At 49.3% G+C, this 17,827-nt stretch overlaps 1 protein-coding gene across 2 annotated transcripts in view; it reads left to right on the plus strand.

Annotated features, from left to right (window-relative positions):
• LOC138516982 (drebrin-like) overlaps positions 1-17,197 on the plus strand; it is a 716,984-nt gene extending 699,787 nt beyond the window's left edge. Inside the window, exon 14 of one of the 2 annotated variants that reach the window (XM_069632471.1) lies at positions 9,012-17,197. In XM_069632471.1, the coding sequence (XP_069488572.1) occupies positions 9,012-9,079 (68 nt within the window). In that variant the 3' untranslated portion in view covers positions 9,080-17,197. Of the gene's footprint in view, positions 1-9,008 lie in introns of both variants that reach the window. The other variant, XM_069632470.1, reaches the window with a different exon arrangement.
• The last annotated feature ends 630 nt before the right edge of the window (positions 17,198-17,827 follow it).

The raw sequence follows: 17,827 nt of genomic DNA on the forward strand, positions 1-17,827 counted from the left end.
CTTCATCACACCCCACACTGCAGTCCTCCAGGTGCCGCACCGCCTTCATCACACCTCACACTGCAGTCCTCCCCTTGCCGCACTGCCTTCATCACACCTCACACAGCAGTCCTCCGCTTACCGCACCACCTTCATCACACCTCACAATGCAGTCCTCCAGGTGCCCCACCGCCTTCATCACACCTCACACTGCAGTCCTACCCTTGCCGCACCGCCTTCATCACACCTCACAATGCAGTCCTCCACCTGCTGCACTGCCTTCATCACACCCCACACTGCAGTCCTCCAGGTGCCGCACCGCCTTCATCACACCTCACACTGCAGTCCTCCCCTTGCCGCACTGCCTTCATCACACCTCACACTGCAGTCCTCCCCTTGCTGCGCCCCCTTCATCACACTTCACAATGCAGTCCTTCCCTTGCCGCACCACCTTCATCACACCTCACAATGCAGTTCTCCCCTTGCCGCACTGCCTTCATCACACCTCACACAGCAGTCCTCCGCTTACCACACCACCTTCATCACACCTCACAATGCAGTCCTCCACTTGCTGCACCGCCTTCATCACACCCCACACTGCAGTCCTCCAGGTGCCGCACCGCCTTCATCACACCTCACACTGCAGTCCTCCCCTTGCCGCACTGCCTTCATCACACCTCACACAGCAGTCCTCCGCTTACCGTACCACCTTCATCACACCTCACAATGCAGTCCTCCAGGTGCCCCACCGCCTTCATCACACCTCACACTGCAGTCCTCCCCTTGCCGCACCGCCTTCATCACACCTCACAATGCAGTCCTCCACCTGCTGCACCGCCTTCATCACACCACACACTGCAGTCCTCCAGGTGCCGCACCGCCTTCATCACACCTCACACTGCAGTCCTCCTCTTGCTGCGCCACCTTCATCACACTTCACAATGCAGTCCTCCCCTTGCCGCACCACCTTCATCACACCTCACAATGCAGTTCTCCCCTTGCCGCACTGCCTTCATCACACTTCACACAGCAGTCCTCCGCTTACCACACCACCTTCATCACACCTCACAATGCAGTCCTCCACTTGCTGCACCGCCTTCATCACACCCCACACTGCAGTCCTCCAGGTGCCGCACCGCCTTTATCACACCTCACACTGCAGTCCTCCCATTGCCGCACTGCCTTCATCACACCTCACACAGCAGTCCTCCGCTTACCGCACCACCTTCATCACACCTCACAATGCAGTCCTCCAGGTGCCCCACCGCCTTCATCACACCTCACACTGCAGTCCTCCCCTTGCCGCACCGCCTTCATCACACCACACACTGCAGTCCTCCAGGTGCCGCACCGCCTTCATCACACCTCACACTGCAGTTCTCCCCTTGCCGCACTGCCTTCATCACACATCTTATCTGCACATCCAGCTTCTTCCGTCTAGGCCTCTATTTCTGTATCTATTCATTATCTAAAAACGTCCTTCTTTGTGTTTTTTTGTGTTTCTTCAGCTTCCTGCTGTCTCTCCCAGATATTAAGTATCCATTCCTAAAACTCTCTCTGTGGACAGTCATTCCTTCCAAGTAACACTGTGTTATCCTGTAGTCGTGTCTGTGTCTGCTTGCCTCCTGAAAGTTGACTGCTTGCCCACAGTCACCAATAGGTGAGCCAAGAACAGCTCAAGGAACCCGTTTGCTCAGGGGTGGGACGGCAGCACCACACCGCGAGTTCGCTCGGATGAATCCAATCGGCCTGGGGGTGCCTCTCAGAACGTCCTTGCGACTGGTCCACCCTCGTTTTCCAGGCGTTGCGTTAGTGCCACCTGCGCTCAGGGTTTTGGGGCTGGCAAATAAGCATTTGGCCTTCAGGCTTTGGTCCATTCAAACCAAAAGGCGAGCCCCATGACAAGGTTGGCGGTGTGGGAATAAAGTGGCGATAATTCCATTACCGCCACTTTTCTGGCATTGCCAAATAATCATTTTGGCAGATTTTCTGTCTGCTGTATTACGGCGCAGAAAATATGTCCATTTTCGGAGGAAAAGTGGATTAACTGCACGTAATACTACTAGCGGTAAATTCACCAGAAAACACTAAATGGACTCCAAAAATGAAGAATTACCACTTGTAATACCATGTTAAGTGCATGGGACCAAATGGCACTAACGAGAATTGAGTTTGCTGGTATTTTGGCAGCTTTACCACTGGAATACCGCCAAACTTGTAAGGAGGCACTTGGACATTTCAAGATTGGCAGGAAAAGAAGGCGTGACATCCCTGTGGTGGCACTGACAAATGTTTGTGGCACGCATCCTGGTCCCCAAAAAATGTGGGGCTTTTTCGACTTGAAATCGAGGAGATGAGCTGCCTCGATTTTCAAGGAAAGGGGTGCCTTTTTTCCTCCCTCTACATTTATTTGGTGTTTATGGGTGAAACGCGCTAAAGAGTTCGGCAGTGATGGGGTGATGGGGTGGGGAGAGGATGGAAAGCTTTCAAGAAAACAATGTAATTTCTTTGGGCAGATGAAGCCATTATATCCCCCTGAATGTCTGATGTAGGTAGGTCCTTTTGTAGTTGGTTTCTGTGTTTGTATTAAAAATGCAATACACGTACTGCCCTCTACACTCGACTAACACCAGCACTCGCCATCAACACTACAAGACTGTTTATCACTAGTATGCTTTTTTGGAACAAGCAAACTGCAATGTAATGTGGGTAATGCAGATACGTGACGCGTGTTTATCGCTGACAGAGACAACTTCACTCAACTCAGTCACAGGGCAATTCCCAGGCTGCAGCCTTGCACTCAAAGGATGCAAAGCACAGACGCTCCTCCTGGGGTAGCACTAATTCATAAATAATATTGTTAATGGGAGATGTTTTCCGCAGAAAAGGGGCACCTCTCATTCATCGTAGAGGGCTCACAAACTTTGCAGAACACTGGCCACAATTATTTTTTTTCTTAACAAAAACAAAAAGTTAATCTGTGCCCCAGACCCGCAGAACTCCTCCAGCCATTACACTTCAAAAGGCGCTCGGACAAGAGCTGTGAGCCCTTACACTTCAGAAGGCGCTCAGACAGGAGCTGTGAGCCATTACACTTCAGAAGGCGCTCGGACAGGAGCTGTGGGCCATTACACTTCAGAAGGCGCTCGGACAGGTGCTGTGAGCCATTACACTTCAGAAGGCGCTCGGACTGGAGATGTGAGCCATTACACTTCAGAAGCCAGTCGGACAGGAGAGGACAGGAGATGTGAGCCATTACACTTCAGAAGGCGGTCGGACAGGAGAGGACAGGAGATGTGAGCCATTACACTTCAGAAGGCGCTCGGACAAGAGCTGTGAGCCATTACACTTCAGAAGGCGCTCGGACAGAAGCTGTAAGCCATTACACTTCAGAAGGCGCTCGGACAGAAGCTGTGAGCCATTACACTTCAGAAGGCGCTCGGACAGGAGAGGACAGGAGATGTGAGCCATTACACTTCAGAAGGCTCTCGGACAGGAGCTGTGAGCCATTACACTTCAGAAGGCGCTCGAACAGGAACTGTGAGCCATTACACTTCAGAAGGCGCTCGGACAGGAGATGTGAGCCATTACACTTCAGAAGGTGGTCGGACAGGAGAGGACAGGAGATGTGAGCCATTACACTTCAGAAGGCTCTCGGACAGGAGCTGTGAGCCATTACACTTCAGAAGGCGCTCGGACAAAAGCTGTGAGCCATTACACTTCAGAAGGCGCTCGGACAGGAGAGGACAGGAGATGTGAGCCATTACACTTCAGAAGGCTCTCGGACAGGAGCTGTGAGCCATTACACTTCAGAAGGCGCTCGAACAGGAACTGTGAGCCATTACACTTCAGAAGGCGCTCGGACAGGAGATGTGAGTCATTACACTTCAGAAGGTGGTCGTACAGGAGAGGACAGGAGCTTTGAGCCATTACACTTCAGAAGGCGCTCAGACAGGAACTGTGAGCCATTACACTTCAGAAGGCACTCGGACAGGAGATGTGAGAGTTCAGTGCAATCTATGTAGACTTCAGGTAGAGGTACAATGGGGCCAAAATCCCTGTAACAACCTATGTGCATTTTTGCATTTATCTGTAAGGCCCAGTCTATAGGCAACCAAAGGTGAACACAGTTTTCAGTGAGACAAAACCAATACAATAAATTAGATTTTCTTAGGCAAAACACAGCTATATGTGTTTAGCCAGTAGGACGTTATTGGGCTGAGGCTCCAAAACCTGGACAATCCCGATCCCATCTAAAAGGACCAACCTACATACCTATGTCACATTAAAAAAAGACAATTTTCCTTAAAAGGAATCAAAGGAAAGGAAGCCTGTAAACCTTTTAGTAAGAACAATCTATTTAGACCAAAGAAAAAAGAATCTTAAAGAAATATGACTGGCAATCTGTGTGTTTTTAGGCATAAGGGTGGTGTAACGGACGCTACCGGCTCCTTGTTTTCGGAAATATGGGGGGGTAAAATTAAGGCTCAAAAACAAGGAAAGGGGGCGTTTTCTAAAAATGGGGAGGAGCTTGGGTACAACATTAGACTGATAGTGCTACCACCGGTCGTGACATGCGTTGTCGCCTCTTCTGTGAGTACCCACACTCACCTACCACACTCACTGTAATGCCCTTGCCAGGCAGGAGGCCATGGCTAGGTGGCTGTAAGGCAGCGGGTGCTCTGCATGGGTATTCAGGCTGCATTCTAGCAGCTAAAATGCTGAGGCCCTCGCTATTGCAAATACTGCAGAATTTTATCAGCTGTCTGCGTCTGTTTTATATTCAGATGCTATGCATAGTCCACCATCTAGTGGTTGATATTGAGTATTACAGCTTGTTTACTAAACTGAAAAGGTAATCCGCAACCTGTGACGCCCACAAATGGCCTTTGTTGTCGATGGCCTCTGCCCATCTTTTTTTCCTGCCATCGGGATCGTGCAGTGAGAACTGAAAAAGGAAAAGAACTAGGGTGGCAGCGATTGGCGACGCGGGGGCAGTCCTGCGAGTAGGACACGCGCCTTTCATATGATGTGTGTTATTGTTTGGGGTTTCTAGAGTGCTTGGAATGGGGGAGGGTGTATTTGCGTACTCAATTGAGAGTGCCAAAGCTGAAGCAAGGCTCTCATGCTGGAGTCTCAAATCAGCAGCTGATGAGATGTTTTCTGAAGTTTATAGAATGCATTCCCTTTCTGAAAAGTGTGAGGAAGGGGCCACCCTGATGTGTGTCAAGTTGTTTGTGCAGACTCAGTCAATCGCAGGAAAAGGGTTGTTTTCTTGTTCTGTTTCTTTGTCGCATTCCCAGCCCTGCACTGCGGAGGCTGCTTGCACGCCATCTGGACATGGGCAGTTTGTCACCAAGTGCCTTAGTCGACGCGCGCTCGCGTGTGTGTGTATGCGTGTGTGTGATGCCGACTGTCTTGAGCTTGACACAGGGCTGTAGTGGCAGCGTGTGCTGCCCCTTGTGTGTAGGTGTGATGAGGACAAGTTAAGCTCCTTTCTGAAGTGGGCTGCAGCACGCTGGCTGGCTTTCAGCGAGGCCAGTGAGGATACATTGAGGAGGGCACTGCAACTGTCCATGAGGGAGAGGACAAGGGCTTGGATGACAGTCCTGGAGTCAGAGGTTAGGATAAGGTGCTTCACCCTGGTCAGAGAGGCTACTAGAAGGCTGTTTTAGGTTCTCTGGCAATGTGAGCCTTGATGTAGATGGTAGAACAGAAGGACGTGGTGTCGGCGGCCGCCTGGGGGAGAGCCCTCAGCCTTCATCTATTCTCAGAAGCATTGCTGGTGATGGCACATTCGGTCTTCCTGTGGCTCAGCTTGAGGTGGACGCTTGACACCCAGGTCTATACCAGAGAAAGGCAGACTTTTTTCTAAGCAGTGACTGTTTATGAAATATAAGAGTTATTTTTGGGCTACCTTTGTGGTTCCAAATTTTTCATGAACTCGTGTCAGGAGAACATAACGTTCTGTGGTCCCAAGGTGGGCGATAGGGCCTGGAGGAGCCTAAGGCTGTGTGGGCCAGGATGGAAGGTTGTGGGGGTTCTCCCCCCTCACTAAGAAAAAAGAAAGTTTAAAAAGTAAAAAGTTAATTTCGATATTTGGTCAAATAGATCTGGTTACTTCTCCATTATGTAAAACAATTCGGTCAAATCTACCCCATCTGACATGCTTAGTTCTGTGACAGCTGTTGTGCTTCATGATCGCCATATCAGCCCACGTCTATGAGGGAGGCTTTATAACAGCTCAAACATGGCCCACGCTGTCGGGCATGTGGAATACGGTGGAATGCAGTGGCATTTGGTGGAACGTGCTCTCCCTTCCATGTTTCCAGGGTTGTTGTCTCCATTGAACACTAAGTCTGAGCTCATTAAGGCTCTCATGTAATTAATAATGTCGGCCTTTCCAAGATGTCGGTAATGGCAAAAGACTGAAGCGTCTTCACTGTCTGCGCTTCCAACCAGTTTAAAATGATTAACCACTTTAAAAAACGAAGAATGTCTAGAAAAAGAAACTGTAACGTAGCCACTTATGGTTTCATATGTTATTATAAGGCATCATATGTCATACAGTGTGTACATATGAACATAAACTTCACAGATTGTGATTCCAGAAAATAATTGAAAACATGAAGTGCCAGCATAAAACCTCAACACGTGTTTCAACCCTTCCGGGCCGTCCTCAGGGCGTGTGGATATAAAAATAAGTAAATATCAACCAAAAAGCATATTACTGTTATCTGACTAATACTGAGCAAGGTACTGGTTAGTCGTGTGTTACCACACAATGCTTAGATGCATGTTCTTCAGGTTAAAGACTCCAAAATATGGGAAATCCATTTGTATTTAGGTAGTGAGGAGATTTAGGAATATTCTGTAGCAGGTGTTGCCAAAGTAATTGGTAGTTGGTTGGTGGCAAATGATACAAAGTTTCCAAAAGTTAACAAGTTGCCGCGTAAATGCGTTCGAAAAAAGGAAGGGTGCTGTTTAGCCGATCACGTTGTAATTACAACGCGATCGGCTAAACTGCACTCTTCCTTTTTTCGAACGCATTTACGCAGCAACTTATTAACTTTTGGAAACTTTGTTCCATTTGCCACCAACCAACTACCAATTACTTTGGCAACACCTGCTACTTTGTTATTGTCAACATATAAACTGGCAGAGAGGGAAGGGACAGGGTTTGGACCCCACCCAGTTGCCTTCCTCCCTCAGGGCCAGGAATGGGTATGAATTGTATGACGAAAGACCACTCACCCCATGTTTTGCAAAGCCATGGGACTGGCCTGGTCACAGTGTGTTTGGGGAGTACATTCTTGGAAATGTGTTTGGCTTGCCCCTTCCCTGCCACCAATTGTGCCTTTACTTCCTATTGAAGAGCCGTTTTTGTTTGATTATGAGATGAGACAGAAGGGCATTTTCTCAGACAGTCTTTTAGTTGGCTCCTTGCAACACCCGGAACACTGGTACTTCTACTGATGGGCTCATTCTGTGATAGGACTTGTCTCTCAACCATCTTTGTGACAACCTGGGTATCACTGATCAGGGGCTGGCCTGGCTGACCTCTTTCATTTCTGATCGACCCTCCCAGGAACAACTTGGGTCTTTCCTTTTATTGATCTCCCTCTCTACCTGTGGTGTTCCCCAGGGGTCTTATCTCTCATCCTTGCTTTTTAAGCAATACCTGGCAACTCTCGCCTACTGCATTTCCATTTTCTGCTTAAAATTCCAGTTCTATGCTGACGACACCCAACTCATTTTCTGGCTGCCCTCGGCCACCTCCTCTCCCTCCCTCATCTCTGATTGCCTAATCGCCATTCAAAATTGGTGTACTGCCAACAATCTTTGTCTAAATGCCAACAAGACTCAGATCCTTCTCATTGGTACACCTTCACCATCCTTTCCCCTCACTCTCTGCCGGCCGCCCTTGGTCCTCTTCCTACCCCCACCTGCTAGGCTAAGAACCTCGGGGTCATCTTTGACTCCACACTTTCCTTCTCCGCCCACATTTCAGACGCCTATAAAAAGTCAAACTTCTTACTTCACCTCCTCAGAGATACTCTCCCTTTCCTCTCCTTCCCCCAGAAGCTCACTAGCTTCCAAGCTCTGGTTCTCTCAGGTTGTTACAGTAGTAACAGCCTCTTTCTAAATCTACCTGCCTCCACTCTCTGCCTTCTACAACTAATCCAGAACAGGACTGTGAGACTTGTCCTTGGCGTCAAGCCCTGGGATCGTATCTCTGCAGCTCGGAAATCCCTTCATTGGCTCCCAGTGGATGCAAGGATTAAATTTAAAACCCTCTGCATTGACCTAAAAGGCTTTCTGGGGCCTGGGTCCAATATACCTTCAACTATCCCTCCATAAATACCTCTCCTCCCGTGCCCTTAGCTCCTCTACTTCAAAATCCTTCAGGGGGAAAAGAAACGAGCTGGGGGTAGATCTCTGTCTTCGGCTGGGGCCTCCCTTTGGAACAGTCTCCCTGCCACCTTGAAACTTGAGGAGAACCATCTCTGGGTTCCGGACGCACCTCAAGACCTTCCTCTTCTCTTTTTCTTTTGCCTCTCTTCCCCCCTGCTGACCTGTTTTCTCTCTTGGCACAGTTCACCTGGCCACCCACTGTCCTTCTGGCCCAGGTACCTGCTCACCCTGCCTCCCTCCTGCACTGCCTACGGGCCACCCACTGCACTGGGGTCTGTATCTGTGCTCATACTGCCCCCCACCTTTCTTCTGCACTTATCAGATACACCCTATCTGGCCAGGCCACGTGCTGGCTGCACCACCACCTCTTCATTGCCTGTATTTATTTATTTATGTCACTTATTATTTATTCTGTTCTCCTCTGTTCTGCACTTTCCACTTCTCCCCCTTCCATGCACTTTACCCCTTTTCCCTTCTCCATGCACTTGCGTATGAGCATATCATGTCATATCATATATCAAGATAAACAATTTGTTTTAGGTTATTTTATGTTATGTTAGGTTTCTCTTCCTTTTTATTCTCTGAAATAACCTGCATGTGTTGAATTCTTCCAGAAGATGATGCCCGGGTCTCCCTTGATGGCGCAGTCATGATCCCGCAGCTCGAGTCGAGGAACGAGGCCTGATGTTGCCCATGCCCGCAGGACGGACAAGGTGGCCTTCTCCCAACGAGCGAAATGAACATGGGACGCCAGAGACAGTAGGATGTGGACCCCATCCCAGACCTGATGAACTGGCACCGTAATGGCCTCCTGGATTGGGGATAACAGAGTGCCCGCTATAACCCCAATCGTGACACTTAAGAATTCAAATGGTAAAGGATATTTGTACACAAACTCAGGACTTGGTTCTGTTTGGGTGGATGAAAAGGACTGTGCTCTCAAGCGCATGGAAGCAACATCTGACCTTCAAAATCAAGTGAAGGGATGTGTCGCCGCCCTGGAGGATGCAAATGATAAAAGGAGAATCCTCGCACACGGAATCCCTAGGTTGGACATTGAAGAAGGGATCAATGATGTGAATGGGTTACAGTAGCAGCACATCTCACCGATTTCTTTCTTTCCAGACAGACAGGTTCTTACCATCACCCCCCAAAGATTCTCAGCCATGGATGTACAAAACACAGAGCTACGCGTCATTACTTCGTTGGTTCATGAATACGCCACGCCAGACCAGCATGGCGGCAACTTTCTGGGGGGAAAGGGTGCCTCCAATGGTTCTTGGTTTTGTTGAGGAAGTTCTTTGTGAACTAGATATTGGTTGGGGGACACTCCACTGCCAAAACAGTGTCGAAATGGCCACTTGCCAGCCAAGGCTGAACACATGCAGCATAATGTAGGGTTTCTGCTGATTACATATGTATTTGTTTCTGTTAAGGGGTTTGCTTGTGCAATGGGTGTTGATGTCTCAGCATACTGAAGCATATGTGTTCTCCTATTCCTATATGTGCCATATAGATCCCCTTTTTTTATTATTGAAACAAAGCTAATGGGGCTGTCTGATACGGCTCTCCAATCTCACTTTCCGCTCTGGTCCAAAGCCAGGGTCTGTATCCCCAGGAGGGTGGTAACTGTAGGGATTACAATGCAAAGCTATAAGAATCAGCATGCCGGGTCAGCAGTGCTAATATCCTTCCTCCGATAGGACACGCGCATCACACTTCCTGTGAGGCAGTCACCACACCGCCTCATCCGCCTGCATCCTCTCACCCCTCGTAATGTCTTACGGCAGATGGTTGATATTTGTGCTCTACTCTCGCCCGTGCCATTTGATGCCACTTGGACAGAGCCCGCTCCTCTTTATTCATGGCAGGTCCTGGCACTGAAGGAGGATGCGGACAAGCTGTGCTAAAGCAGAAGCGACATCAAATGTCAGCCCACGCATGTGGCTTGCACAATAAACCCACTAGTTGCCAATAACAGTGTTTGTCATAGAAATACTAGAAATATATACTAAAAAATCAAACGGAAGGAGAATGTTAGGCCGTCAGGCAAGGAAGTGGCGGGAAGGAAAGCGTGAAGGAGGACTGTGATAGAAAAAAGGAGTACAACTCTTTATTTCGGGAAAGCGAGGAGGGAGAAGAGTTTCTATAGTGGGTAAAGGTGGTGGCACGAGGTAGCTATGGCGAAGGAGGATGAAAGGGCATCTACAGATCAAAGGGCAAGTCTCTATTGGCTTCCACTTCCCTCCCTTTGTGTGTACAGAGGAGATCACAGATATACTGACATAAAAGTGTGGAACAACCTTCCATCAGGGATTCGGAAAGTAGAGTCCTTGGGGGTCATTATGACTTTGAAGGCAGCCTATTAGCACCATGGCTGTCTCCAAAGTCGTGTCCGGGTCCGGGTAGTCGGAATGGGGATTTACCGGGTCATTCCAACCTTGGAGGACCCGGTAAGTCCCCATTCTGAAAACCATTCCCCATTCCCATTCGAGGCCCCATAGGGCTCAATGGGAATGGGGAAGGAGCTAATAACGGGCCCGCAAATAGCGGGCAAGCTATTAGCTCCCTGGTCCCTTAGCAGCTCCCGCTACTTGCGGCTGGTAAAACCAGCTGGCTTTAGTGGGACCCGCTAAGGGACCTCGGAATGCAGTGGTAGGGGGTTATGAGGCCCCTTGTCTCGGTTTTGAAAAAAACTAGAAACCTATCCGTTCAAATAGGGTTAAGGATACATGGGGCCTCATTCCAAGGTTCGAGGTAACCATGCCGCAATTTGTGGTATGGTTACCTCCATACCGCATACCGGGTCCGGGTTCCTCAAATGAGGATTTACCGGGCCATTATACCTTGGAGGACCTGGTAATTCCTCATTCGAGGAACCCGGACCTTCCCCATTCCCATTCAAGCCCCCATAGGGCTCAATGGGAATGAGGAGGGAGCTAACAACGGGCCCGTTAATAATGGGCCCGTTGTTAGCTCCCTGGTCTGCTAGCGGTACCCGGTAAGGGCACCTGGTTTTACCAGGCACCCTTTGCGGGACCCGCGAGCAGATTCGTAATATGGTGGTAAGGGGTTAACGGGGCCGGCACCATTACCTTCACCGTTAACCCCTCGCCGGCCACCTCGCAATGAGGCCCCATGGTCTAGGACCGCATAGTAATGTTCCCTGATGTGGTAATCCATTGTTGAGTTAATGTTATAACACCTGCACCTGCAGCTGCATACAAATATCTCAATCAACCAATCAGTCAACAGAAAGAGAGAACGGGGGCAAATGGCGCCCAAGGCAGGAATGCCCGAGAAGACCGGAGGAGGTAGAGAATCCAGACAACGTCATCACTATATAAATATTGCCAGTTGAGAGGGATGTGGGGAAGGAGTCAGGGACAGCCACCTCTCAAAAGGGACTGTATCACCTGTATTGTGAGATTAAAAAGCAATCACTAGAGAGAGAGAGAGAAAGAGAGAGAGAGAGAGAGAGAGAGAGAGAGAGAGACAGACAGACAGAGAGACAGACAGAGACAGAGACAGAAAGAGACAGAATTGAAGAAATTGGAATATGTGGTTGGTCAGAGAGTCAGTCAGAGGGGGTGGATGAGGTATGAGTCCAAAAAGGTTTAGACTCAGAGGGAGGCAAGTCAGGAAAGAGGGGGGATCTACTGGTTCTACAGGAAATGCATAGAAAAGCAGTACTGGGAGGGAGAGGGGATGTCACATTGATGCAGAAGATTGGAAGTTAAGGCAAGTCTTGAAGGCACAATAAGGTGAGAGTCGACTCATATCGGAAAAAGGGAATGGGGCAGGTTTTGAAGTTTATGGAAGTCAGTCGGTCGAGCCTGTGCCCATGGTATGTATGTATGGGGAGCACTGTACATGGGGGGGTCGATGTCAGATCCTGTACAGGGAGGGAGGTGCGGCATTGGAGGAGCAGAGAGGGTTAGAGCATAAGTGGTCCCTATGGTGGGCTGATGAGATATTCCCTGAAGAGGGGTGTCTTTTGGTCTTTTCTAATCTGTAGGCGGGGTGGGGCGTGTCTGGTGTGCAGCCCAGTCTTGCTCCCGGGTGTCAGTACAGAGCTGGAGAAGGCTGCTCCCGGGTGTCAGTACATAGCTGTAGAAGGCTGCTCCCGGGTGTCAGTACATAGCTGGAGAAGGCTGCTCCCGGGTGTCAGTACATAGCTGTAGAAGGCTGCTCCCGGGTGTCAGTACATAGCTGTAGAAGGCTTGCTGCCTGGTGTCAGTACAGAGCTGGAGAAAGCTTTCTCGCGGATGTCAGTACATAGCTGTAGAAGGCTTTCTCGTGGATGTCAGTACATAGCTGTTGAAGGCTTTCTCGCGGATGTCAGTACATAGCTGTAGAAGGCTTTCTCGCGGATGTCAGTACATAGCTGTAGAAGGCTTTCTCGTGGATGTCAGTACATAGCTGTAGAAGGCTCTCTCGCGGATGTCAGTACATAGTTGTAGAAGGCTTTCTCGTGGATGTCAGTACATAGCTCTAGAAGGCTTTCTCGCGGATGTCAGTACATAGCTGTAGAAGGCTGCTCCCGGGTTTCAGTACATAGCTGGAGAAGGCTGCTCCGGGGTGTCAGTACATAGCTGTAGAAGGCTTGCTGCCTGGTGTCAGTACAGAGCTGGAGAAAGCTTTCTCGCGGATGTCAGTACATAGCTGTAGAAGGCTTTCTCGCGGATGTCAGTACATAGCTGTAGAAGGCTTTCTCGCGGATGTCAGTACATAGCTGTAGAAGGCTTGCTGCCTGGTCTCTTCTGTCTCATGCTTCTTGGGCTGCCATCGCTTTCTGAGATGGTGAATCTAGAGGCCAAGTAGATACAGTATTTGTATTGGTCGTAAATGCTCTCCTGGTGCAGGTCGCCTAAAGTGGGGGTGATCATGACCTACCTTGTTGAGTGCTTCTTTGAGTTTGGCCACTGCGCACATAGAAACACAAAATACAATGTGTTAACTTAAGATGTAAGAGGTCATCGGAACACAGAGCCAATGGTTCTAAGTTCATTCTCATCATTGACATCTCAGGAACCTCTAGAGGCCCCATTGTGCGGTTCTAAAGGATTCCATCGGGGGGGATTTGGTCGAGTCCAAATCCATCAAATTGTTTATTTTCTTCTTTTAAGCCATTTGGCCGCAAATATATGTGGGGTTGAACCCCTGAATCTCCCCCTTGCACCCGCACCTCAATTGTGAACCTTACCCACCCGCCACATATATTTGCAGCCACATTCGGCCAAAACAATTTGATGGATTTGGCTTCGACCAAATCTCCTGCTCTGAAACCTCCTCATCCCCCATTCTGAGTCTTTGCCCCTCACCCATCCTGCTCTCCTGGTAGTGTAAAGTGAAAAGGCACCTCAGGAGGGACTATTAATGCAAACAGATACGAAATGCCCACGTCCACTGCACGGCTGCCCGCCCACCCCACGTTAGCGAAAAGCAAGTCACAGACCCTGCATGTGACATGACCTGGACACTGCCTACATTTTCTGTATGTGCCAGAAACACTGATAGGCCACCTTGCGAGGGCCCTTGGGTGCCAGCCGTGCCGCTTCAGCTCCTAGCACGGTGTGGATGAAGCTCCGGTCCAGTGGAGAGGAAGGCTTGGACTAAACAGCGGGCGCTCACCTGCCAGGGGGTGTCTCACGCAGACACGTAGGCGGGGAGAAGCTGGCCCTCGCGGTGTTCCTCCGTGTCGCTCGGCCACCATAATAAGCAAGGGCGTCGCAGCCTTGGGCTCAGTCCTGGGTAAATGGGCAAAAACGATCACTGCCCTTCCGTCTCCAGGATCCTCCGCTGAAAATTCTTGCTGGATCATTCTGACCCATACGATTTATTCCTGTCCAAAAACACCAATAATCAAGATAATATGAATGTAAGATAAACTAGAAAACTATAGAAAAGCTGCAAAATAACATAAACAGCCAACATGGCTTCTGCGGCATCCTGCATATCCGGCCAGAGCTCGCGTTTATGGGGGACTTCTGTCAAGTTCCCATCCCTGAGCCATCTCTCATGAACCCCATGTATGACACTGAGAACGCCCTACTCACTTAGCCCGTTCCTATGAACTGAGTGCATGTTCTGAAGTGGGGGGAGGGTGGGTGGCTCGGTCAATTTCCCATCCCTGAGCCATTTCTCATGAAGCGTGATAATGTCCCCTATTCACTTAGCCTGCTCTCATGAAGTGTGCTTCTAAGAGTGACATGTATACTGATAGCGCCCGATTCACTTACCTGTTCTCCAGCAGGGTGCTTCTCTCAATATCCCGTCCTTTCAGCCTACTCTCATGAAGCTCAGGTGTGATATTGATAACGCCCTATTCACTTAGCCTGTTGCTATGAACTGAGTGCCTGTTCTCCAGCAAAGGGCTTCTGTCAATTTGCCATCCCTAAGCCATCTCCCATGAAGCGTGATAGTGACAAAGCCCTATTAACTAATCATGTTCTCATGAAGCGTGCTTCTAAGAGTGCCAAATACACTTAGCCTGTTCTCCAGCAGGGGGCTTCGGTCAATATCCCATCCTTTCAGCCTACTCTCATGAAGCTCAGGTGTGATACTGACAACGCCCTACTCACTTACCCTGTTCCTATGAAGTGTGATTCTAAGCACTTAGCCTGTTCTCCAGAAGGATGAAGCGAGATACTGGCAATGGGCCTCATTACACGGTAGGCGGAGGACCAAGGTGCTATTAGCACCTTGGTCCATGCCGGTAAAATACCGGCACCGCCTTGGTGGAAAGGGGAATTACTGCCCTATTCCAAGGTTGGCGGGGCGGTAATTCCCCCTTCCCCATTCCCATTTTTGCCCCATAGGGCTCTATAGGAATGGGGAAGGCGCTAATTACGGTGCCGCAAATTGCGGCACCGTAATTAGCACCCTGGTCCCTTTGCGGGTTGGTTTTTAACGCCTGCTAAACAACCTCGTAGCAAGGCGGTAAGGGTTAACGGTCACCGGTACCATTACCGGTGACCGTTAACCCTTACGGCCTTCCGTGTAATGAGGCCCAATGTCTATTCACTTAGCGTGTGTGCATTAAAGGAGCTTTTAAGAGACTTAACCTGTTCTCATGTCGGATGCTTCTGGGAATGCCCCATGCACTTGCCTGCTCTGGTGAAAGGTGTTTCTAGACCTATCCCCTTCACTTAGCCTGCTCTGGTGAAAGGTGTTTCTAGACCTATCCCCTTCACTTAGCCTGCTCTGGTGAAAGGTGTTTCTAGACCTATCCCCTTCACTTAGCCTGCTCTGGTGAAAGGTGTTTCTAGACCTATCCCATTCACTTAGCCTGCTCTGGTGAGAGGTGTTTCTAGACCTATCCCCTTCACTTAGCCTGCTCTGGTGAAAGGTGTTTCTAGACCTATCCCCTTCACTTAGCCTGCTCTGGTGAAAGGTGTTTCTAGACCTATCCCATTCACTTAGCCTGCTCTGGTGAGAGGTGTTTCTAGACCTATCCCCTTCACTTAGCCTGCTATTGTTAACCGTGGTCTAAGGAGAGCGTAGCCTTATACCCATCCACAGAAATGCCACAAAGTGTCTAGCATAAGTCAGGAGTTGCCTCGTACTACTGTCGGTCTTTCCGCAGCCTGTGTTAACTTAATGGTTCATGGTTGCAGTGTTCTTGTTGATGTGTCAATTGCATGCCAGTGCAGGTGCTAACGATGTCTGGTGCATGATAAAATAATGGTGTGCCGTGCAGCTAGATGGCCAGAAGCGTTGCTAGGGGTGGTGTTTGGGGGGCTTTAGCCCAGGGTCTTTTGTTTGTAGCCCTGGATAGAATAGGAGCAACAGCCAAAATGCTAGCTATCCCCCAGTCCCGACAGTCCCGACATTAGCCTAGCCCGGATCCTTTCAAGACCTAGCAACACCCCTGCACATGGCTACTGTTTGGGAAACCTTCTAGGTATGGCTCCTAAATGGTGATAGTGTGGCACTAGCAGATATTGTGCATGGCGACCAGAAATGTTCTATGATTGTGCAGCTATGAGCATATCACCGTGGTTAAGTATGGCAGGCATGATGGGGGATGGACCGCTCTCTTCCCCAAAAGTCAGGTGCTTTTTTTAATGCGGTTAGGACCTTGCAAGGTACACACACTAAAGGCGGTGGCCTGCGGCACACTGTGCAGCACGCCGGTGTGTGGCGGCACGGAGAAGAAGCAGAGCACGGCTCTTGCAGGTGAACCTTAAGGTGAGGGACTACGCCACAGTGAGGTTGGAGTGGTTATGGACCAAATATTAGTGTTGCAACTGAAAAATAATGATACAGAGGTGTGAAGACACCTTTACACCCAAGGAGACTGTCCCAATGGGCGACTGCATCCCAGTGAGCGAGTCCCAGGCCCGGTGCGTGCGACGAGACGAGACATGTTCAGGGGTAGACCAGGTGGGTTCTTGCCACACTAACGCTAACAGGGGGGATATGAAACGTGTTGTATATACTGAAGCAATATTGCCTATAGCCGAGGGACCCCCAGCTTCTTCGGTGGGGGGCGTCACGTGTAAATGCTCACTTTGTTTTTGGCTTCACCCTCACGTGCCTTTTAATTCTATGTTTATATTTAATCCACAGGGGCCAATTTGTTATTCCGGCCATATTGATTTTAACGCACACCTGTGTGACCTCTGTGCAGTTAGGAATACTCTCGTCCTGTCAATCTCTCATTTTCATGGCTGTCCTTTCTTGCTGTTTAAGTAACTTTCATTGTGGCGGATGTCGGTCTTATAAGTGAACCTTGACCTTCGTAACCTGCTCTTCTAAAAGTTCACATGACCTAATAAACACTGGGGTGAATGTTAAATCTGTGTGTGAGTATTCTGTGTGGCGGTCTTCCTTGTTTGCGGTGGGGGGGTGCTGAAGGATACAGGGAACGGGTGGGGCGACTGTTCCGTATATTCAGTTCCCTGCATGTGAACCGTTTCCATGAGGATAGTCTAACATCAGTACACACAAACGCATGTATGTGGCGATTCTCAGGCAGGTCTGTCTTAGGTCATTCACATCCGGCTAGAAAAAAGAACATGCAAACAACTCCTTATTAAGGGATAAGAACCCCAACATTACAGGTTTTCTGGTGTCAAGATATAATATTACACGGCACAAGCAAGTCAGGGATCTCTTCCCCTGCAATGAATGTGGCGCAGAATAAAACGCTTTTTATTTCTACAACCAGATTCTTTTTTAAGGAGGCCTCTAAACCATCTCACACCCAACCTCCACCAGCACCCTGTGTCAGAATGGACTAGGAACCAGGCCGTTGTGTATCAATAAATATTATTGTTTAATGTCAAATGAATAAACAAAGTACAACAGCCACCAAGGTGCAGCAACACAAAGGCAATATCCTTTTTGGTCAAGCAGCACACTGAGAAAACTCAAATATATATGGTACCAAGATTTACTTTACTTCGTTCACCACTACCATCAAAGC

The sequence above is a fragment of the Ambystoma mexicanum genome, chromosome 6q (genome assembly GCF_040938575.1).
Source record: "Ambystoma mexicanum isolate Mex_15411 chromosome 6q, UKY_AmexF1_1, whole genome shotgun sequence".
NCBI lineage: Eukaryota > Metazoa > Chordata > Amphibia > Caudata > Ambystomatidae > Ambystoma > Ambystoma mexicanum.